This window comes from Delphinapterus leucas, chromosome 19, assembly GCF_059928025.1.
Source record: "Delphinapterus leucas isolate spDelLeu-1000000601 "Yukka" chromosome 19, BTC_Dleu_Yukka2, whole genome shotgun sequence".
Lineage (NCBI taxonomy): Eukaryota > Metazoa > Chordata > Mammalia > Artiodactyla > Monodontidae > Delphinapterus > Delphinapterus leucas.
The window spans coordinates 56415817-56438620 of record NC_143147.1 but is presented as its reverse complement, the minus strand read 5'-3'; the positions used below and the strand labels follow the sequence as shown (position 1 = coordinate 56438620).

Sequence of the window (22804 nt, the reverse complement as noted above, 5' to 3'; positions counted from 1 at the left end):
GACCTGCCAGAGAGAGACACATTCTCAAGTGAATCCTGGCTTCTTGGAAGCGCTTGCCTAGACGAGACACAGTGCATAAAAACAACTTTTGGGGGACAGGTATGTTTTTCTTGCAGCTGCGGTTGTAAGGTCTTGGCAAGACAAGCAGTGTGGCCAGAATTTTGAACTTCTGATAAGTGTGTAATGCAAAGGACCATGTATATTTTTGTTGAAAGGTCCTCAAAACGAGAGCACATGAGGAGGTTGCTGTGAACCTTTAATAGTGGCCCTACTGCGCAGAAGCATTCAGATGTCACTTGATGATCTGTAAGGGGATTGTTAATTTGGGAATGTGTTAGGGAATACACACGTCCTTTTGACAGGCTCCATCATTGGGTGGGTAATGAGGCATAAGGATGACGTGTGCTTTTTCTTTTTTTCTCCCCCCTCCCCCCCTCCCACCCAACCTCAATGGTATTCCTACAGGGAATGGATAACCATTTTAACTGTATTTTTTGCAGCCCATACCTTCTTGGGAATACAATTGTCTAACTTTTTATTTTTGGTCTGGCTGTTGTGGTGTGCAAAACTCCGTACATTGCTATTTTGCCACACTGCAACACCTTACAGATGTGGAAGATGTGAAATTTGTCATCAATTATGACTACCCTAACTCCTCAGAGGATTATATTCATCGAATTGGAAGAACTGCTCGCAGTACCAAAACAGGCACAGCATACACTTTCTTTACACCTAATAACATAAAGCAAGTGAGCGACCTTATCTCTGTGCTTCGTGAAGCTAATCAAGCAATTAATCCCAAATTGCTTCAGTTGGTCGAAGACAGAGGTTCAGGTAAGACCAACCTTTGATAAGAAATGTCGGTGGTTTGGGGTCACCTAATTGCCTACAAATCAATTTTAAATGGTATTGGCGGGTGAGTAAAATCTTCAGTGAAGAATGGAGTTGAAAAAATACTTCACAGATCTAATTCTTTTGTTAGTAATGATTTATGCCATGGAAATAATCAAGTCTGCAATTTTTTTCTTGACAGGTCGTTCCAGGGGTAGAGGAGGCATGAAGGATGACCGTCGGGACAGATACTCTGCGGGCAAAAGGGGTGGATTTAATACATTTAGAGACAGGGAAAATTATGACCGAGGTTATTCTAGTCTGCTTAAGAGAGATTTTGGGGCAAAAACTCAAAATGGTGTTTACAGTGCTGCAAATTACACCAATGGGAGCTTTGGAAGTAATTTTGTGTCTGCTGGTATACAGACCAGTTTTAGGACTGGTAATCCAACAGGGACTTACCAGAATGGTTATGATAGCACTCAGCAATATGGAAGTAATGTTGCAAATATGCACAATGGTATGAACCAACAGGCATATGCATATCCTGCTACTGCAGCTGCGCCTATGATTGGTTATCCAATGCCAACAGGATATTCTCAATAAGACTTTAGAAGTATGTGTAAATGTCTGTTTTTCATAATTGCTCTTTATATCGTGTGTTATCAGACAAGATAGTTATTTAAGAAACATGGGAAATGCAGAAATGACTGCAGTGCAGCAGTAATTATGGTGCACTTTTTCGCTATTTAAGTTGGATATTTCTCTACATTCCTGAAACAATTTTTAGGTTTTTTTTGTACTAGAAAATGCAGGCAGTGTTTTCACAAAAGTAAATGTACAGTGATTTGAAATACAATAAATGAAGGCAATGCATGGCCTTCCAATAAAAAATATTTGAAGACTGAATTAAGTGGAAATGGTACTTTATTTTACATATATAATGTCATGTAAAACTTGGCTTAGATGGTCTTTTTTTAATCATAAAAACTTAAATTGAGTGCTTTCTATAGTTTTGGGAAGTGGGAAGATCAGAAGGCCCTTCTTCCTGTGATCTATTCCTATTTTAAGGATTAAAATGCGATTGATTTAGGTTGATTAACAATTCTAGGCTAGATTGCATAAAAGCTCTCTACTTCTCAACATCAGGTGAGTCATTTAATAGTCTCTTAGCAGAGGGGTGAAATGAGATACTAGAACATACAGGAAATAACTATAGCCCCACCCTCAGACCGCTTAGTGTGAGAACACAGATGACTTCTGTTCCCTTTGCAAAATTTATAATTAGAGAACTCTCCAAATAACTTATTTTTGAAGAGATTATATTTGTGCTCCTGGCCATGTTATGAATTAACTGAAATACTGAACGAAGCTGAAAAGACTACACCCTTGAAAAGATGGTTGGCCAAGAGCTAAGTTTGAATTTGTTTTCAGTGTTAGTGTAGGTAGTATAGAGAGAGGCTCGTTTCACAGGCTTCCTGGGACTCTTTAACTGTAGTCACACTGGGAGTCATGAATGTCCAGTAATTCAGGGAACTCAAAATGTAAGGTGTATTTATGTTCAAATGAACATTAGGAAAATCCTCGAAATTAACGGTTAACCTAGAGGAAAGCCATGTTACCAAAAGCACGGAGACTACGATATAGGTCCTTCTGTTAGGGTCAACGTGGGTTTATTGCTAAAAAGATCCAGTGGGTAGCTTTAGGTTTAACTTTGGCTCACCAACCTTAATACTTCCTTTCGGTGATGGCTAGAAGTAAGACCTGAATGTCTTCCCAGCGGCTCTGGTGTGTGTTTTTTTGCAAGAAGAGAAAAGGTCTTTATGAGACTGCATTTAAATACTGGTTATTAAAGTGAGGCTTTAATTGGTGTTAATGCCTTAGGTCTAAAATGTAAGACTGAACTAGAATTTTCCTGGGGCAGGATAATGAGTGGTATTTTTAGGACTAATACATTGAAAACTGGCTCAGGCTCTAGTAATTGAACAGTTTTCAATAGCATGATTAGTCAAATTCATTATGACTTTTAACTTACAAGAAGCTTTTGGGGTAGGTTGGAGTATTTATTACATTTTCTGTTCAGTGTCTAACGTGGGCCTTTTATTTTGTAAACACAAATGATTGTGGGGCTGTGGAAAATATTTAACTCTTTACCTTTTGAAGTAAGTTTTAAAAGACAGTCCACTTTTTAGCATGTGTGTTGTGTCCAGCCTGTGGTTGTCTTAACTAATAAATGTGATTTTTCTCCCCGTTCTCTCTTTTATTTATTTGCGTTTAGGCCTCTCGTGTGTTTCCGGGGTGTGGAAAACACACATAAATGTTACCCAGCTTTGCAGTTAATATAATTGCTTTCCAGCAATACCGTTTTACTAGCATCTTCTTTTAAACAAATTTTCACATGTTCTGTATGGAATGATTTTTTGAATGTGTCCAACACCACCTTAAATGTGATGAATTTTAACTTCCTATATTGTGTTCATTGCTAAGCTGCTACCCTTTACATAAACTGTCTCTTCCAAGTGTTAAAATGGAGCTGTAAAGCCAGAAGTCTGCTCCGTAGTCCTGGATCTCCGTTTTAAGCAGGTTTTCTCAAGTTATTTTTGAAGGGCCTTTTAGAAGGGTACTCTGGTAGAACAACTCTGCACGAGTGGTTCGTTGTCAGTGTGCCTCCACGTTAACCTGGAGAGTTTAAATACTGCTGGGCCCTTTTCAGCAGCTTGTTTTTTAAGCAACGTTTCCAGGTGATGCGGGTGCTGCTGGCCCAGGGCATCCCTTTTAACACCAATATGTAAAGGGACTATACTCCTTCCCCGTCACAACCTCAACGGGCACTCCCAGGAGAGGGCAGGCAGGACACCATTTTACTAGAGATGCACGCAAGGCGTGGGTCTCTAAACTACCATTAAGGAGTACAATTGTAAAGAGGGGAACTAAGATTTATTTTCGTGAACACATAAGGCTGAGAAGGTGTATTTAAATGGTAGTTTGTAGAATACCGAAGTAGTTTATTTTACTTTTTTTTTTTTTCGCGGTACGCGGGCCTCTCACTGTTGTGGCCTCTCCCGTTGCGGAGCACAGGCTCCGGACGCGCAGGCTCAGCGGCCATGGCTCACGGGCCTAGCCGCTCCGCGGCATGTGGGATCTTCTCGGACCGGGGCACGAACCCGTGTACCCTGCATCGGCAGGCGGACTCTCAACCACTGCGTCACCAGGGAAGGCCACCGAAATATTCTGATGTTTCATTTGCGGAAAAAAAAAAAAGGGAAGGTAAAGCTGACTCAATAGTGGCAACAGCGGGATAGTGAAAAGTAGATGGGAATGATCTTTATCGGTGTTGAAGACAAAAAGAACAAGTAGAGAGAGCCGGACGTGACGGATGTAAGAGACAGGAAGCCTAACTTCGCCTTGGCGAGTGGGATAGGCACGCGGCGGTGGCGGCAGCGGCCGGAACGCAGTGACGTACTTCCGTTGGTGGGGTCGGCCGCGCGCACGCTCACTTCCGTCGCGCCTGCGCAGGTGGCCCCCTACTCCCGGTTGTGGCGGGTTTTCGGGACCCATATTACACATGTTAGCCTTTCATAGGAGTCTGTGCACTTTTAATTCCTGAGGGCGATGCGCTGTGGTGCAGCCGTCAGGGCCGGCCAGAAAGTCTGCAGGTGCCTGCTGTCTGGGTTTAGTCGAGTAGATGGAGGGCAGTTGACGGAAGGGAGCGGCTCCTTTGTAGGGCCCTTGAGGTCGCACGGGGAGCTGCCCCCGGTGAGCGAGCTGAGAGAAGGCCCCGAGTCTGGCGGCGAGGAGAGCGAGGTGCTGGTAGAGATCTGTCAGAAAAGGCGTTTCCTCAGTGGCACCAAGCGACAGCTTAGTCGAGATTCTTTACTGAGCGGGTGCCACCCCGGCCTTGGCCCCTTGGGTATAGAGTTGCGGAAGAACCTGGCGGCGGAATGGTGGTCCACGGTGGTGGTGTTCAGGGAGCAGGTCTTCCCGGTAGACGCCCTCTACCATGAACCAGGCCCTTCGCTGCCCGGGGACAGTGCCTTCAGGTTAGTTTCTGCAGAAACGCTACGCGAAATCTCGCAAGACAAAGAGCTGAGTAAGGAACAGCTAGGAGCATTTCTTGAGAACTTACTGAAAACTTCTGGGAAACTGCGGGAGAACCTTCTTCACGGTATGCTTCACGATTTCATGCTTCAAAATAGGTGTCGGGGTGGAAAGGCAGACTCGCTCGATTTCCCAGATTGCAGCTGGCCCTGTGTTCACATGGAAAGGAAATTATCTGGTTCTCAGTCTTCTTGAAGTAGTTGGGTTTGTTGACAGTGTTGCTGCCTTGGAGAAAACTGGTTCATGGGATCGTTATTGTTCCTTAAAGAATCCGGCCCGGGGCCTCCCTGGTGGCGCAGTGGTTGAGAGTCCGCCTGCCGATGCAGCGGACACGGGTTCGTGCCCCGGTCTGGGAGTATCCGACATGCCGCGGAGCGGCTGGGTCCGTGAGCCCTGGCCGCTGAGCCTGCGCTCCGCAATGGGAGAGGCCGCAGCGGTGAGAGGCCCGCGTACCGCAAAAAAAAAAAAAAAAGAATCCGGCCCAAGGCTCTAGTAAAGCTCTCAGTTTCACAAGGCAACCCTAGAATTTTGGAGTTTATTGAGCGGCCCTAGAATTAGGACCTAAATTAAATCGTGTGTTTGAATCATTGGTTCATTGTTACTGAAATATTTATAAATACTTCCATAGTTTTCTTTTTTTTATTTTTATTTTTTTTCATAGTTTTCTTTTTTTTTACACACTATAGGCTAATCGAGAGCTCGTTTTTCTAGAGCAACAAGAAAATGTCCTCCCCCAGTTTTTCTTACCGAAAACTGATCTACACAATCTGTTGTTTGAAGAGCCCTTAAGGTAATTTTTGAATTGGCAGAATAATAGGACTAATCAAGTTTTATAAGCGATTCTTGAGTGAATACACAGAAATTTGTAGGGCACAATATGCCTTCAAAGTCAAATAGATCATGATAGCAGAGATTCTGGAAAAAAAAATTCAGAATTTTTACAGGACAGACTTGCTGCCACAGCATCTCATCTTTGCAAAATGCTATCCTTACCATTTTTTATTAAGTGGTACTAGGAAGTAATTTAAAATAACCAGTGTCCATGGTTCTCTGAAAATTGGTACCTATATTGTAAACTTTAAAGATTTCCTTAATAAAATAAAGCAAACTTAAACTGGTGGGTAAACGTGACAATTTTGATTTGTACTGCTTTAATTATTCTATGATGATTTTACTTTGGGGAAGTTAAATCACTGCTCATTACCATGTCCCAAAACAAATAAATCTTTTCTTCCCTATTAGAAAATGAAACATAGCTCTCTTAGATTCATCAAAGCATTTATTGATGTGCCAGACATTTTCTTGCCTTTAGAAACTTAAATCCACTTACTTGCCAAATTTTTGGTTGTCTAGTGTTTTTAGTTTCTGAGTACCCGTTTGCCATTTCTTTCTATGCCCAGTGCCCTTACCCTCTTTATTTCATGTTTGAGCTGTTGTGGTAGCCTCTACTTATGAACGGTTTTTAAAATTTCTCAGCCATTTTGTCTCCAAATATTTTTACTGCCCCATTCTTTCTTCTGTCCTTCTGTGATTAATTACACATATGTTAGACTCACCCCCCAGCATCTTGTTATCAGCTTTCTTGAACACATTAATTACACTTAAAAGTCTATATCTGATAACTCAGATATGTCGGTTTCTGTGATCTGTCTTACTCCGGGCTTTTGGTCATTTGGACTTAAGATTTTCTAGGTAATTTGTGTGTTAATTGTAGAGATAAATTGAGGCTCTGGGTGGCATTGTTTTCTTCTACCTGGGAGGGTTTACTTTTGCTTTTGGCAGGCAGCTAGGGCATATCTTCTTAATACAATCCGGGATTAAGTGTATTGAGGCTGGATTTCAGTCTTTTTGCTTCACCTCTGCTCCTAGAGTGTAGCCCTTTGAGTGTGCGTAGTGAAAGGTTGGGGTGTTTTCCAGGGCCCCTCCTCCTTAAGAGCCTCGAACTACAATTTTTGGGCTTCCTAGCCCCATACGATGTCAGGAAGCTCTGCTCAGCATTTCAGCTTCTTAGTTCTCCTACTTCAGATTGGAAAAGCAGCACTAAATGTTGGGTTCACCTCTGTTCTTACATTCTCTCCAAATCTTGGACCCTCAAGTCCTTACTGCCTTGACAGCTCTCCTGTGTCTTTAAACAGATTCTTTTTTTCAGTTTTTTGACCTGTTTTTCTTGTTATCAACAAGCTTGTCTACTATTACCAGAAGTGGAAATCTCAAATCAAGTAACTTTTGAACACAGTGTTATCATTTAGTGGGATATAATCTAAGTGCATAAAGAACTACAAAGAAATCTTGAACTTTATTGTATTGATTTATTGTAAGTAGAAATGTTGGGATTATAATTCTGAAGCTGTTTCACATATAGGATAAAGCAAATAGACCAATGGATAGATTTATTAGGAACCAAGATTTTCACTGAAAGAGAAAAGATGTACAAGGCAAGGATAAACTTTATAATGTTAAATTTGAAATGACTATTAGTGTGAATTCATGATTTTTTAAAAATACAAATTTCCTAACTTTCTTCATTGAAGGGGCCTAGAAGCGATGACAATAGCAATGATCACACCTAGTACCCAGAATTTGGTTTCTAAAGGAACCAGTGCTTGGAGAAATGGCTCATTCCAGGTATGGGGCAGGGCAGTACAAAGTGACTCTGGCACAGTTTATGGTGCTAGAAAGCAAAGAATTACTAGAAGACTAGTGGGTTTATGTTAAAAGGACATAGATGCTGGCTTGAAGGAGACTCCCACTGGCTAAGTTTGGGACAAATTGAACATTAAAATAAATATTGATGGTAATGGGATCAGAACACATTAAATAAAATTAAAAATCTAATCCACAGTGTTAAACAAAAAATTAAGTAATTGAGGCTGCTGGTAGAAAGAGGAGTTGAAAAGAGTTTGTCTTTGTAGGAGCTATGCAATAAATGTAGAAGGAAAGATAGGATAGAAAAATCACCTTTTTATGATTTTGTAATCCTCGGTATAATAATAATTCAAGCAGGGGTTCATCAACAGATTCTAAAATATCGGGTGTGGGACTTCCCAGGTGGTGCAGTGGTTAAGAATCCGCCTGTCAATGCAGGGGACACGGGTTCGAGCCCTGGTCTGGGAAGATCCCACATGCCACAGAGCAACTAAGCCCATGAGCCACAACTACTGAAGCCCGTGCGCCTAGAGCCCATGCTCTGCAACAAGAGAAGCCACTGCAATGAGAAGCCCGCGCACCGCAACAAGAGCAACCCCCCCACTCGCCACGACTAGAGAAAGCCCGCATGCAGCAACGAAGACCCAACACAGCCAAAAATTAATTAATTAATTAAAAGATAACGATTGCCCCTTTGTTAAAAAATAAATAAAATAAAATATTGGGTGGAAGATTGTTGGGGAGCAGGATAATGTTGGGGAATGGATATTCACTACCTTAACTTGGTAATCAAATCTGGTTTCATTAAAAGTGGGATTATTTGATACTGTGTTACTCCTGTTAGGATGCAACAGCACATATACATCAACTATGTAGTATTTATTCCTGCTAAAAATGATTAAACCAAATTAAATAAGGAAAAATTCAGACAAATCTAATGTGAGATAATCTATGACTGGCCTGTTCTCAAATTAAAAATTGATATTAAAAGCAAAGTTAGAGAGGGAGAAGTCCGGGGAAATATTCTAGATTCAGAGCGATTTAAGAGACCTAATAAAATGCAGTGAGTTAACCTTAATTAGGGAGAAAGAGAGCAGCAGTAAATGGCTTTTGGGGTGACAATTCGAGAAAATAGAATATTGACCATAAGTTAGATGAAATTATGATATTATGATTAATTTAATGGTGTAATAGTGGTATACAGTGAATATTTTTAATTTTAGGAGGTACATGCTAAAATGTTTTGGGGTGAACAAGAAATAGAAAATAAATGTGGCAAAATGTTGACAATTGGTGAATCTAGGTTAAGGGTTTACAGATGTTTATTGTACTGTTCTTTCAACTTTCTTGTAGATTTGAAAATCTTCATACTAAAAAGTTGGGGGAAACTACCTAAAATTAAGTGGTAATCAATTAGGATCTGCCTTAGTAGCTCCATGCTACTGTACTTACTGCTGTGTTAGCATTATATTATTAATTTGTCTATAAATTGACCAAAATTATTTGGGTTTATAAAATAGGTTTATATAGTGATTGGTTTATCTTTTGACAGGCGCCTTGGAGCATTATGTTAATTACCTGGATCTGCTAAACAAGAGGCTACCTTTTGGCCTTGCTCAGATTGGAGTGTGTTTTCATCCTGTTTCTGATACTAAGCAGACACCTGATGGTGTTAAAAGGTACACAAAAAAATGGAAATAACTTGGCCTTGTATTTAAACAGTCACTTTCACTGTGGGATAGATTATATGATTTTCAAATAAGTGATTATCTGATATTTCTGATATCCAAAGAATCGGTGAAAAGACTGAAGCTTCACTGGTATGGTTTACTTCAGCAAGAACTGCGAGCCAGTGGCTTGATTTCTGGTTACGTCATCGACTCCTGTGGTGGAGAAAGGTACTACAATAATTACCCTTAATTTAATAATGATTAGGCAAATTGTCTTAGTGTGTCAGAGGTAATACTTCTCTACAATAAATGAAATTTATTTTGATGTAGCTATGTTATATTTATAAGAGACAGCTATAATAAATTAACAACTACATATAAAAAACTCTTTGTAATAATTTTCATTGTTCCATAAAACAAAGTTACTTTACGTCTGTTGATGTCTTGCTCAGAAACTTTTGTTGGTAAGACTTTACATTCTAGGTAAAGTTCAAATCCCTCACCTGGCATTCCTGACTGGTGTAGAGTTGGACCCTTGCCCACTCTTACAGCTTTAGCTTTTTTTTTTTTAAAGATCTTTATTGGAGTATAATTGCTTCACAATACTGTGTTAGTTTTGCTTCCAACCTCCATGAACTCTCCATATTAGTCAAATGGTCCTGTAATTTACAGTCAAGTTTCAGTGTAAGCCTAAGAGAAAAGAGTTGAAGTAAGCATTTTTGTCATGCCATTGTCTTATTTCTCTAACTCTCAAAATCTCCAAACACCCATGTAAACTAAATGGAATGATCACAAATAAGGAAGGATGAGAATGGTGAGTGTGTGATACTTTCTTCTTTATCCCACTTAGTTCATGGTTCCTTCCCTTCTTATTAATTGACCACAGAAATGCTAGATAGCATGAACAGTTTTTCTGTGTAATTCTTTCAGATTAAAAAACACTGTTTGTAACAGTATATTCACTCATATTTAATTAAACTTAACAATTTTTTATTTGGGACTTGACCAGTTTCATTCAGTTGCTGGGGGCAACTTTACTTTTTAATATTTATTTTAATAAGTTAATAAGACAAACTTTCTTTTCCAGTTTGCTGTGAGTCCATCTAACTTCAGCAGCAGTGACTGTCAGGATGAAGCGGGCCGAAAAGGAAACAAGCTTTACTACAATTTTCCGTGGGGAAAGGAGCCAATAGAAACCCTTTGGAATCTAGGAGATCATGAACTTTTACACATGTATCCTGAAAATGTAGCTCAATTACATGTATGTTTTACCTTGCGCGCCTATGTATCCTTTACCCAGATTCTCTAACTGTGATCATTTCTGAACCATTTGAGAATAAGCTGTAGACATGGTGCCCCATGACGTCTTAATACTTCAGTATGCATTTCTCAAGTACAGGGACTCACCTGTATAACCACAATGCAATCATTATGATCAGGAAAGTAGCAGTAATCTGCTATTATTCTCAAATCCACAGAACCCTTCAGATGTAACCAATTATTCTAATCTGCCCTTTATAGGTCCAGGATCCAATCTAGGATCCTGTATTTCATGTAGTTGTCATGTGTCCTTAGTTTCCTTCAAATAATTCCTTTTATTTTTCCTTGTCTGTCATGACCTTGACAGTTTTGAAGAGTACAGACCGGTTACTTTGTAGAATGTCCCTTGGTTTGAGTTTCTTTCATGTTTCCTCATGATTTATGTATTTTTGCTAAGAATGCCACAGAAATGGTGCTACCCTCTTCTCAGTGCATCATATTGGCTTGTTACTGGTGATGTTAACTTTTATCGCTTGGTTAAGATGATGCTTCCAGGTTTCTCCAGTGTAAAGTTGACAAGTATTTTGTACTTATTAATTGATGAGTAATTAATAAGCCTTTTGTGGGCAGATACTTTGACTATGTAAATAACCTGTTTCTCACCAGATTCTGGCCTACTGGTTGCAACATCCATTGATGATTCTTGCCCAAATCGATTATTACTGTGAGGGTTGCCAAATGGTAATTTTAAAAATTTCATCAGTCTATCTAGACTTACTGATCAATTTGTATTCTGATTCTGTAAGTGCAAAATGTAATTTTAAGAGGTAGTTCTGCTAAATGATGCTTTATTTTTGTTCTCCTTTTCTGTGAAGGGCAGAGATGGACGGAAAAATGTGGTTCCTTCTGTTTTATCCATAAATGGAGATCTAGACCGAGGCATGCTGGCATATCTCTATGATTCTTTCCAGCTAACAGAGAACTCCTTCACAAGAAAGAAAGATCTTCATAGAAAGGTGCTTTGATATTTCAGAGATAGACTTGGGAAATTAAAAATATAAATTTCTCTCCCTTTTTTTATGTTAGTGTACTTGGTTTCAAATATAAACTCTGAATAATAATTTTTTTAGTGCAAGTTATTTATTTTTCAAGTTTTTTTAGAATCTGCCCACAGGAATAATAAGCAGGTTCTCACAGAATAGAAGAAGGAATCCCTCTTGGGTAATCCCAAAGGCGTTTCTGTTTGAACTTGGACATCTGGACAGCTGTCTCTGATTCTTAGCCCCTGAGCCTTTTCACTTATGGCTTCTGCTTGTATCAGAAGCTGAGTGTTAAGTAGGAGTAAGTAAAACAGGCCAGCAAGACTTGTGGTATTAATCTCTCTGCTTCTGGTCTGACCCCAAGCGGCTGATCACTGGATCACAGGAACTAGACATGGGTCTGGGTCAAGGGAAAGGCTTATTTTAGGATGTGCAATTTGAGCATTTTTATGGGCTCAAAATCAAGAGAGAGGAGAGGTTGAAGCTATAGGAGAGAAATGAAGTACCTAATGGAGCAAGATTTTAGAAGAAACAGGAAGGACCAAGACAGAATCAAGAACACAAGTTGGGGGGTTTTGTCTTGAAAAGGGAGTTATTTTTTGAAACAGCAGGGTGGAAAGAAACAATGGTATAGATATAAATAGGCTACTGGAGCTGGTTAGCCCTTGAAGGAAGTTTTACTCATATCCTCTATTTTCTTGGGGAATTAGGAAGCAAGATTATTAGCTTAAAATGTGGAGGAATAGGGGTTTAAGTGGCAAGAGTTTAGAATAGTCATATTTCCCTTGAATGGGAAAGGGAGCTTCCCCAAAATCAAGTTTTCACGTGTTGAGTGCTCAACTGGGATTAGACACCATGAGTTTGTAGCACCACTCTGCCTAGTTAGTGATTTATTATGCAGTGCTCGTTTAGCCTGATGTGGCCATTTATAGAATTGTTTGGGATTTATAGGGTGTGTGTAGCAGACAAACAGGGGGATCCTTTCTTTTCTTTCTCTTACATACTGCACATCCAAACCATCAGCAAAACCTCTTTGATTCTGTCTTCAAAATATATCCTGAATCTGACGGTTTCTTAGCACCTCCCCTGCTTGCAGTCTGATCTAAGCCACCATCATCCTCACCTCCCTGCACTGAGTGGCCTTTTTAAAAGGTACGCGTTACTTTGTTCCTCTGCTCTAAACACTCCAATAAGCTCCTCCTCTCACTCAGAGGAAAAGCCAAAGCCCCTAAAATGTTTTACAAAGCATTATCCTTTTTGACCTTCAACTCCTCTCCACCTTACTCAGTCTGCTCCAGCAGCACAGACCTATAGTTGTTTCTACAACATGCGCAGTGTGTGCTCCCAGCTCAGGAGCCTTGTCATTAATGCTCCCCTTTGTCTGAGTGCTCTTCCTCCAAGTTCACATCTCGTCCCTGCATCCCCTTTCAAGTCTGCTCACATGTCACCTCAGAGAGGAGACTTTCTCTTACCCCCTTATTTATTTATTTATTTTTAATGGTCCCATTGTAGCTTTTTTTTTTTTTTTTTTTTGGCTGCACCGTGCAGCATGTGGGATCTCAGTTCCCTCACCAGAGACCTCGCCCCCTGCAGTGGAAGCGTGGAGTCCTAACCACTGGACTGCCAGGGAATTCCCTCTTACCACCTTATTTAAAATAGCAAACAACCCTCCACCAGCCCACCCCTTGCCAGCACTTCCTATCTTCTTTTTTTTTTTAACACTTACCACCTTCAAATATATTATTTACTTATCTATTTTGTTATCTGCTTCTCTGCATTATGAGGGACAGGATTTTTGTCCCCACCACCTAGAATTATTTCTCGTACCAAGTAGCCATTCACATGTTTGTTGAATGGCTGAATGAATGCATAGAGTGATGGGTTTTGGCAAGAGAAAGTCCAAGTGATAAGCCACATGGCTCAGGCTGGGTAGGGAAGGCAGTGATGCCAGAAAGGGGCATTTCAACTGAGAGAAAATGGATTTGTCAGAAAATGGGAGAATATCAAGTGAACTTATTTCTGTAGAATGCCTGAATGGAGACATCTATGAGCAGTTGAATAAAGATGGTTGATACATCATTACGTGATATTTTTTATGACCTCAGCTAGCTTCCATTTTCACACAGAAAATTTTAACTGCTTAAACATCTTCATGTTTATTAGTGCTTGTCCTTTTTACCCCTTCTCTTTAAATTGTTTTAGGTGCTTAAACTTCACCCTTGTTTAGCCCCTATTAAGGTTGCTTTGGATGTGGGAAGAGGCCCAACAGTGGAACTAAGACAGGTGGGTTAAATAAGTTTTAATGTCATGATTTCAATTATAACCGTTATTCCAAGTAAATGAGTAGTTTGCCATCTAAAGTTTTATTTTCATTCATTTTTTTAAAAATTCTAATTAAATAATGAACTGTGAACATATTTTAATTAAATAATGAAATTTTTATTAAATGAAAAAACCATTTTTAATGAATTTTTAAATTTTTAATTAAATCATTCATTAATAATGAATTTTAATTAAATAATAATAAATACTACAGTTAATTACAGATAATTTGAAGTATATTGTATTAAAGAAGCTGAATACAGTTCAGTGGGCTTTGCTGTTAATGTCATGCCCAGTCATAGTTGCGTTTTTTTTAATGAGTATGCATAATTTTGGCAATCAAAATATTTGTACAGACGTCTAGTGAATTATTTCTTACCCTCTTCCCTTTTTAACTTAACACTTTTGATACTTTTTGGTATAAGCACAAGTTCTAGATCTGTAATCTTATTTTTCTAATCTATCTGGTCAAATTAAATACTGTTAAGAAAAACCAGGACCCCTTCAGCAGTCATTTCTGTTTGGGTAACTCAGACCCATCCAGGGACCTGAGTGAGGATACTAGAAAGATTGACCTGGCTTTCCTGGGCTCCTGTGCAGGGGTCTGGGAAGGTGGGGATAATGAGTTCAGGGAAAGGGAAGAGAATGGCTTAATTTCCACATTTCCCCCAGGATTGCAGGAGGCTCCACAACACCCTGGTAGGTACCAAGTTCCTAGGGATTTTTTTGCTTGAAGGACAAAGAACTCTGCTTCCTAGATTTTCATCATTACCATTGCAGGCCTTTTGTTTTGTTCTGTTTTTGTTTGTAAGAATATTAGTAGTATCTTGTGCCTTGGGTGTTTTACCAAAAGAGTAGTGTCTTATTCTGTTTTTAACACTTTTCCCCTCAGCAGTATGACAAAGAGAATCCTTACGTATGTAACTTTCTGGGCTATGAAAGAGATTTTGTGGGTTATTTCCCCATGTCTTCACCTGCGCTTTATCATGCTTAGAACTTTTTCTCTCCTTTTCTACCTTCTGTTAGAGCACATTTTCTGCTGGCAACCAAAACTAAACTTACTAAAACTCATATTTATTTTTCCCTGATAATTTCTTAGATTTATTAATATCTATATTTTCATCTATCCCCAAAATATCCTGTACCTTAATACCCATTTACTTCGCTGTGGTCTTTCCCTGGGAACTTGTTAGAAATGCAAATTCTTGCCAGACCTGTTGAATCCGAAACTCTGGGGGGCGAGGCTGAGCCATCTGTGTTTTGCAAGCCCTCCAGGTGATTCTGGTGTTTAAGTTTGAGAAACAGTGCTCTAGCTCAGGCACACACCCCTACCCCATCCCACCATCCTCCCCCTCTCCCTCCCCATGGGGACATTTGGTAATATCTGGGGACATTTTTGGTTGTCAGAAGGTGGGGAAGGGTGCTCCGGACATCTAATGGATACCAGGGATGCTGCTAAACATCCTATATCAGTGCCAATGAGAGAAATTCTGCTTTAGAATTTTAATTCTAGATTGTTAAGGGAGTTTAAAATTTTTCTTTTTCTTGCTTCACCATTTTTAAGAAAACAGTAAAGTGTACTATGTCATTTACTCATCATTACTTCTGTATTTCCAATCAGGCTTTTGTCTCCAGCATTCCACTGAAACTAATCAATCATTCTTTTCTTCTTGAAACATTTTCTTTTGTTGGCTTCAGGAACACCACTCTCTGGGTTTTCTTCATACTTTTCTGGCTCCTTCTCCTTAGTTTCCTTTAATGGCTCTTCCTTACATCGTATTATAACCCTTAGGCTCAGTTCTCAAGTCTCAGATAAGTTTAGAGTTAACATAGCCCTTTGGACTGTTTTTTTCTGATAGAATCTGTTTTGCTTTTGTTTATTTGTGTTATGAATGATGATAATAAAAATTCTTATATTTGGTATAAAAATTTCAGATTTGCATTTAGTATTCAGCTTTGCAGTGTTTAAGTTCTTCAGAAGAAGTATACAATTTATAAGTATACAATATATAAAATTATCAACAATATTATCATGTAATTAAAGGGATTTATGCCCACTTTAAAGAGTGAAAAAGATGATTGGTGGTTTCATAAAAATAGGGTAATAACTCTAGCTACTTTTCTTTCTTTCATATTCAGAGTTTTTGTATTTTTCCCCAGGTTTGTCAAGGGCTATTTAATGAATTATTAGAAAATGGAATATCTGTGTGGCCTGGTTATTTGGAAACTGTGCCATCCTCATTGGAACAACTTTATTCAAAGTAAGAATTGTGTTTTTTCTTGCTTAAAAAAATGTATTCAGAGTTTTTGATTATACGATGTTTCTTTATGAGTAACAGATTTCTTCTAAATATCTATATATACTATAATTCAAAATTATTCCTAACTTTCCTGTTTACAGAACCACATACCCTTAGTTCATTGGTACAGCAGGAAACAATACTCATCAGGTATATATGAGCACAAACTATGTGAAACTTCAAGATTTAACACCATGAAGTATGTGTACCTGAGTTTATCAGTTTATCAGGGATGGAATTATTTATATTAGACACATTTGTTGAATCGGGACTGGGGGAACATGAGTGGAGTGCCTTTTCCTTGCTGGCCTTGTTCATTCTCAGGCTGAGTGGAAGGTAATTCTATTCCAGAGAACAGAGAACTAGTTTTTTCGGTGATCTGCACCTCTGTTTACCTGATTGCTCAAGACTGAAACCTGGATATTGTCCTTCACTCCTCCCTCTTCCTTACTGTTAGAGTCTAGTCCATCACTAACTCTTGTCTTCCTCCTAAATGTATCTCACATCCACATCTCCCCATTAAGATCACCAGTATCTCTTGACTGGATTATTGAAATAATCTCCGAACTGATCTCCTGTCTCTAGTCTTACCCCCTGCTATTTTCATTAACTTCTGTTTTTTAATAAAATAATTCATTTTTCCCTACTTTGGGTTTATTTTGTTATTTTTTTAGCTTTTTGTGTTGAATACATATCTTTTAGGTGAAAAGTTGTGAAGCCTCGTGTTTTGCTCCTCAGTTCTGTAGTAACTTGTTAAAATATACCTTTCAGATGATGTCAGAAGAAAAATAAGTTTCTATAGATAAAGCAACTGATGGCTTTATCATATATAAAATGAAGGGGTGGTACTTGAACTTCCCAGTGTTCTCAGTTTCTAAAATCTTACCCTTTGAGTCATGTGGACAATATCAAGTTACAGTTGTTCTTTACATGGTAAAGGCTTTATGTTCCAGGATAGTTTTTTTCCTTTGTCCCAGGATACTTTTCTCCAGATATTTATTAAGCACCCACTATATTTTTTGTTCTTTGATACAGCAGTAAACAACACAGAAAAGTTTCCTGTTCTTAATGACACTTATATTCTAGTGGGATAGAATAGACAACAGGCAAGTAGATAAATAAGATAATTTCTAGTGGAGTCCTAAAAGAAAAGAAACAATGAGATAGTATGACTGGGTAAACAGAAGGAAGGCCAGTGTGGAACATATTCAGTTATTGCTAAACTAGAAACTGTAAGTTAGTGTACTAAGGTATATATTTAGCATGGTTTTTGGTATAATTTGTTGTACACTAGATCTTAATATTATAGTAGTATTATAAGAGAGTTTTGTCTAAAATTATTTTCTTGGATTGTATCCAAATACCAAAAGGCTGAGGTTATTCTGAGGTTCATCCAGATCACACCAAATGGTGTGTTGAGGTACCAGTGTTCATTTCTTATATTTTCTTTTCTTTTATGACTGCCTAGCTATTATAATAAGTCAGAAACTTCCTGAAAATTTTACTTTGAAAATGATTCAGAAACTTGAAAAAAGTATTTTTGGGTTCAGTTCTCAAGCCCTGCCTTTGAGTTTTGTGACTCTTTTTTTCCTTTCTTTCTTTCTTAATTTTTTTATAGAACTTTAGTTGTTGTATACAGGAACTTTAGTTGCAGCATGTGGGATCTAGCTCCCTGACCAGGGATCGAACCTGGGCCCCCTGCATTGGGAGCTTGGAGCCTTAGCCACTGGACTACCAGGGAAGTCCCTGAGTTTTGTGACTCTTGAAGGTGGCATTGGCTCCTGAGTAATTAAAGCTGGTAATGTGGTGAATTTACAATCTATATTTGTGCTCACGTGTTTTGGTTAACTACCTTTTTTTCTTAGATACGATGAAATGAGTATCCTCTTCACAGTGTTGATTACTGAAGCTACTTTGGAGAATGGATTAATACACCTGAGAAGTAGAGACACCACAATGAAGGAAACGATGCATATATCCAAAGTAAAAGACTTTTTAATTAAATATATATCATCAGCTAAGAATGTATAGATTCTAATATTTGTGTAATAAATATTCTCCTTTCCTAATTTGGTTGTCTTATTTAACTGAGATTACTATTAGTGTTTTTCTTTTTTAGCCTCTTTGCACTCAGAAGTGGATTTTTTGGTGCTTTTTTTGATTCAGTTTTTATTACTTATATTTCTTGATGTATTTCATGGTATCAGGAATATGTTCAGCTATAAGAAACAAAAGGACTGCTATACTGGCTTAAGCAAATTGGAGTTTGTTTCTTTCATAACAAGAAATCGAGGGAGTAGACTGTCCAGAGCTGGTGTAATTGTTTCCTCTATAGTAGTTAGAGAGCAAGGCGCTTGGCTGTCTTTCCACCATCTTTAGTATATTGGCTTTTAACTTTATACTTGTTTCTTCTTAGTCACAAGATGGCGGATGTATTTCTAGCCTTCTCAGCCACATTCGAGTTAGGAAGAAAGTCAAAGAGATAAGAGCTAGCCAGCCAAGGCTCTTCTGTTTTTAATTAGGAAAGTAAAAGCTTTCCCAAACATCCTGGTCAGAAGACTTATTTACATTTTATTCTATTTATCAGAACTGAATCACATGGTCATTACTAGGCCAGTCATTGTCCAAGGGAATGAGAATATCATGATTAATTTGGATCAAACACAATTTATCCCTTGGGGCAGTACTGTCTTGTCTTCTCTGAAATGGGTTTTGTTATCAGGAAAGAAGGGTCTTTATATACACTGTCAAATATCAAAGATTAACCTAAAACTAAAATTTTAATAATGAGAACATTTATTGACTTTTACAAAGCAAGCTAAAATAAATGTTAAATGGCATAATCTAATATTAGTGTATTTCATGTCTGATTCTAATAGATATGTTTATAAGAAATCTTTAAACTTTTGTGTGCTGATTATGTTTGTGTTAACTATGTTGTCATTACCAACCTGACAAAAATTCTGATACTTTGTGTAAAATGTCTTAAAAGCTTGGCTGGCTTATCTGAGTTGACTTTACTTAGTAGGTCTTTATTTTTTGGTTATTATTTTTTGCTCTTGGGGAGAATTTCAAACACAAACATACACAGAATAGTATAATTAACCCCATGTACCTATCACCCAGCACCAACAACCACCAACCCTTGACCAGTCTTGCCTCATCCACCCCACATCGCCCTTCTACGTTATTTCGAAGCAGATCGCAGCTATCAGTTCATTTGTAAATATTTTAGTTCAGGATCTTTTGTTAAGTTAACCATTCTCATGCCTGAAAAAAATTAACAGTAGATGACAGTAGGAATTATTGAGAATTTCCTTGGGTGTGATAATGATATTATGGCTTTATTTTTCTTTTTAAAAAGTCATTGTCTGATAGAGACACATACTTAAATATTTTTGAGTAAAAATATATGATATCTGAGACTTGTTTTAAAATTTAGTTTTAAAAAGTGGTAGAATATGGAGGGAAAATAGGGATAGTGCTGAGTTGTTGAAGTTGAGTGATGGGTACATGGGAGTTCATGTACTGCTTCTTTTTGTGTATGTTTGAAGATTTTAATAATAAAAAGTTTTTAAAAACCAATTCTTTAATATCATATCCACTTAGTTTCCAGTTGTCTCATTGTTGGATCAGGATCCAAATAAGACCCATTTATTGAAGTTGGCTGTAGGTCTTTTAGTCTCTCTTATCCTTATACAATAGATTTGAGTTCTCTCTCACCTGCTCACACTCTTTTTTTTTTTTTCCAAGACATTTGAGTTGTTTGTTATGGTGTTTTCTACTGTTTGGATTTTGCTTATTGAATCCCCTTGGTGTAGTTTAACCTATTCCTCTCCCGATATTTCCTATAGATTGGGAATTGAATCCAGAGGCTTGATCAGCTTCAAGTTCAGTTTGGCGGGGGGGTGGGCAAGATTATTTTATAGGCTGTATTCTCCCATCAGGGAGCGGTGACTGTCTGGCTGTTTCTCTTGGGGGAATGCTAGCAATCATTGACCAATGCCTAGATCAGTCAGTTCATTAGAGGTGGCAAAATGGGGATATTCTGATTCCATCTTCCTTCTTTATTTATTAGCTAGAATACTTATATAAAAGAAAATATCTCATCTGCTGTTTGCTTAGAGGTATGGGAAAGGTGGGAGAAATGCTAGATTTGTCCTCTTTAAAGTTACTCTTTTTCATACACAAATTGTTCTGTCTTTGGCCAGTAGGAGCCTCTTCATGTTGGCCTCAAGTCCTTTTGGCACAACTTTAGTAGTCTTTGATAGCTTCCTTGGTATCTAATATGTAATATAGAGATTGTATAGTTTAGAGTTTCTCCAAGGAGCCCTGGTTCATTTTACTGGAAAACTGTTTGGAGACTATACTCTGGGTGCCATCACGAACTCACCAATAATTGCAATTCAAATTCAGGACTGGTGTGTGTGTGTGTGTGTGTGTGGATTAGCTTTATTGAGATATGATTTACATACAGTAAATTTACCTATTTTAAATGTACAGATTATGAGTTCTGACAAATGTGTAACCACTACCACAATGATAATATAGAACATTTCCATCACCCCCCAAAAGTCCCCTCATGCCCCTTTAGGACTTAAGAGTTTTTACTTTAACCTCTTCTATCACACATCTGTATCTCCTCCCACATCAAGAATCCCGGGGCTTCCCTGGTGGCACAGTGGTTGAGAGTCCGCCTGCCGATGCAGGGGACGCGGGTTTGTGCCCCAGTCCGGGAAGATCCCACATGCTGCGAAGCGGCTAGGCCTGTGAGCCATGGCCGCTGGGCCTGTGTGTTCAGAGCCTGTGCTCCGCAACGGGAGAGGCCACACCAGTGAGAGGCCCACGTACTGCAAAAAAAAAAAAAAAAAAAAAAAAAAGAATCCCAATTCTCAAGAATACTGAGGGTGATAAAATTAGAATGCCATGACACACAACTGCTCATTTGCTTTATCTCACCTTAACCACAGAACTCTCAGAACTGCAACGCCTGTATTCCCACCATGGCTACTTAAAAGTTTAAATTTCATTTTTGCAGTTTGGGGTCCAATATTTAGTTTTAATATAACTGTGAGACTAAAATGTTTTTAAAAATTATTTTTCTGAAGAAAATCTCAGTCCTGCCCACAGGTACCTTTATTTAGGTACTTTGTCTTCTTAGGGGCCTCAGCCTCACAGGAAGATCGAATTCCTGGTCTCAGATCAGCTGACTGCACTAACTGGCAACATGGAATGTCTATACTGCAGTTGAGGTAAGTAATATTTATGGAGGATTAAAAAAAAAAAAAAAAAACAAGCAAAAAAATATTTATGGAGGATTATCCAGATCAGAAGTGTCTGACTGGAGTTACACATCAGAATCTCCTGTGGAGCTTTTAAAAATAAACATATTTGAGCCCTATCCCAGACAGACTTACTATTTCTCTTAACAGTGGGGCCCTCATAAGTATATTTTAAAATATTTATGGGTGGTTTCTGATGTTCACTCCTGTAGTAACCACTGTTAAATTTATCAGAGAGCTGCATACCTGGATGGTATTATTTTCACAAAACTTCCCTCCAGCCCAATTGCATTTAATAAATTTTGTTTTATCAAATACTCTTCTTAGGTATTACACCACACCAATATGTACTGAAAGATGTTATTAGAAATAGTTCTATAAAACTCATTCTTCATTTAGCCATAAGAATGTTCTTGAGGGCATTTGTTTGCTATGTACACCACGTCTTCCTGTGAGGAAACATGGGAGAAATTTCTCTCAGATTTAAATGCCAGGGGTAGTTGTGCTTCTCCTAAAGACTGGCCTGTTATTATATGTGTTGTATATCTGTTCATTTTGTTTATTCATAAAGGCTTTTTGAGCATCCAAGTACCAGGAACTCTAGGTGCTGGGGATGTAGTGGTGAACAAAACAGACAAGGCCCTTCTAGGGGTGGGGAGGCGGGGACAGACAATAAGCAAGTAGGTGCATGGGCAATTTCAGGTAATTTTGGGTAGCGATAGTGTTGTAAAATAGGACAGGATGGCGTGCTAGATCATGCCTAGGGTAGTGTGCTTTACATAGGTGATCAGGGGAGCCTCTGAGGACTGGCCTTCCAGCTGAGACTGAATGATGTGAAGGAGCCAGCTGTGTGAACATCTGGGGCAACACATTCTAGGCAGAAGGGAGTAGCAAGTGCTAAGGCCCTTAGGAGGAAAATGGTGTAGAGTGAGCAAGGAACATAAAGCAGGCCAGAACAGAGGGGAGAAGGGGAGAAGGTGAGGTCAGAGAGGTGGTCAGGGCCCATGTTGCTTAGAGCCATGGGGGCCACAGTAAGGACTCTGGAAGCCACTAGGGCAGGAGGGGGCACAGTTTGAGCAGAGAAGGGACATACTGTTATTTTGAAAAGATCACTGGAGAGTGGAATGTTAGAGGAGCTCTGACAATGCCCAGGTGATGGTGGCCAGGACAAGAGAGGTAGCAATGCCCTTCCTGGACCTGGCAAGAGGAGCCCCTGCCCTTTAGAGGGTCCTGCTCTGGCCCTTCTCCAGCTGTGCCTTCCCCCGCATTATGTCTGAGGGGCCAAGGAGATGTGCTTGGAGGTCATTGTAATCCTTAGGTGTCTAATTGTCCTAACCTATAAGTTTATGTACTAC

General features: G+C 38.9%; 2 protein-coding genes across 4 annotated transcripts in view; both read left to right on the top strand.

Moving 5' to 3' along the window:
- Positions 1 to 1740, top strand: part of DDX5 (DEAD-box helicase 5) — a 6935-nt gene extending 5195 nt beyond the window's left edge. For both annotated transcript variants that reach the window (XM_089901429.1, XM_022589185.2), the window contains 2 exons: positions 610 to 834; positions 1034 to 1740. In XM_089901429.1, the coding sequence (XP_089757555.1) occupies positions 610 to 834; positions 1034 to 1437 (629 nt within the window). In that variant the 3' untranslated portion in view covers positions 1438 to 1740. The remainder of the gene's footprint in view (positions 1 to 609; positions 835 to 1033) is intronic.
- A 118-nt stretch (positions 1741 to 1858) lies between these two features.
- On the top strand, positions 1859 to 21472 carry POLG2 (DNA polymerase gamma 2, accessory subunit). 2 transcript variants are annotated; one of them, XM_089901431.1, is made up of 10 exons: positions 1859 to 4996; positions 9128 to 9254; positions 9368 to 9473; positions 10333 to 10506; positions 11172 to 11246; positions 11381 to 11521; positions 13748 to 13828; positions 16028 to 16128; positions 18033 to 18150; positions 21329 to 21472. In XM_089901431.1, the coding sequence occupies exons 1-10, from the start codon at positions 4444 to 4446 to the stop codon at positions 21416 to 21418; spliced, it is 1566 nt and encodes a 521-aa protein (XP_089757557.1). In that variant the 5' UTR covers positions 1859 to 4443; the 3' UTR covers positions 21419 to 21472. The 2 variants fall into 2 exon arrangements, with proteins under 2 accessions (XP_089757557.1, XP_022444873.1); XM_022589165.3 differs by lacking the exons at positions 11172 to 11246; positions 21329 to 21472 and having other exon boundaries at positions 18033 to 21050.
- Positions 21473 to 22804: the final 1332 nt, after the last annotated feature.

Coding starts and splice junctions, on each gene's coding strand:
- POLG2 (XM_089901431.1), top strand. CDS start 4,444: ATGCGCTGTGGTGCAGCCGTCAGGGCCGGCCAGAAAGTCTGCAGGTGC. Junction 4,997..9,127: donor GCGGGAGAACCTTCTTCACG/GTATGCTTCACG, acceptor ATCTTTTGACAG/GCGCCTTGGAGCATTATGTT. Junction 11,522..13,747: donor AGAAAGATCTTCATAGAAAG/GTGCTTTGATAT, acceptor AAATTGTTTTAG/GTGCTTAAACTTCACCCTTG.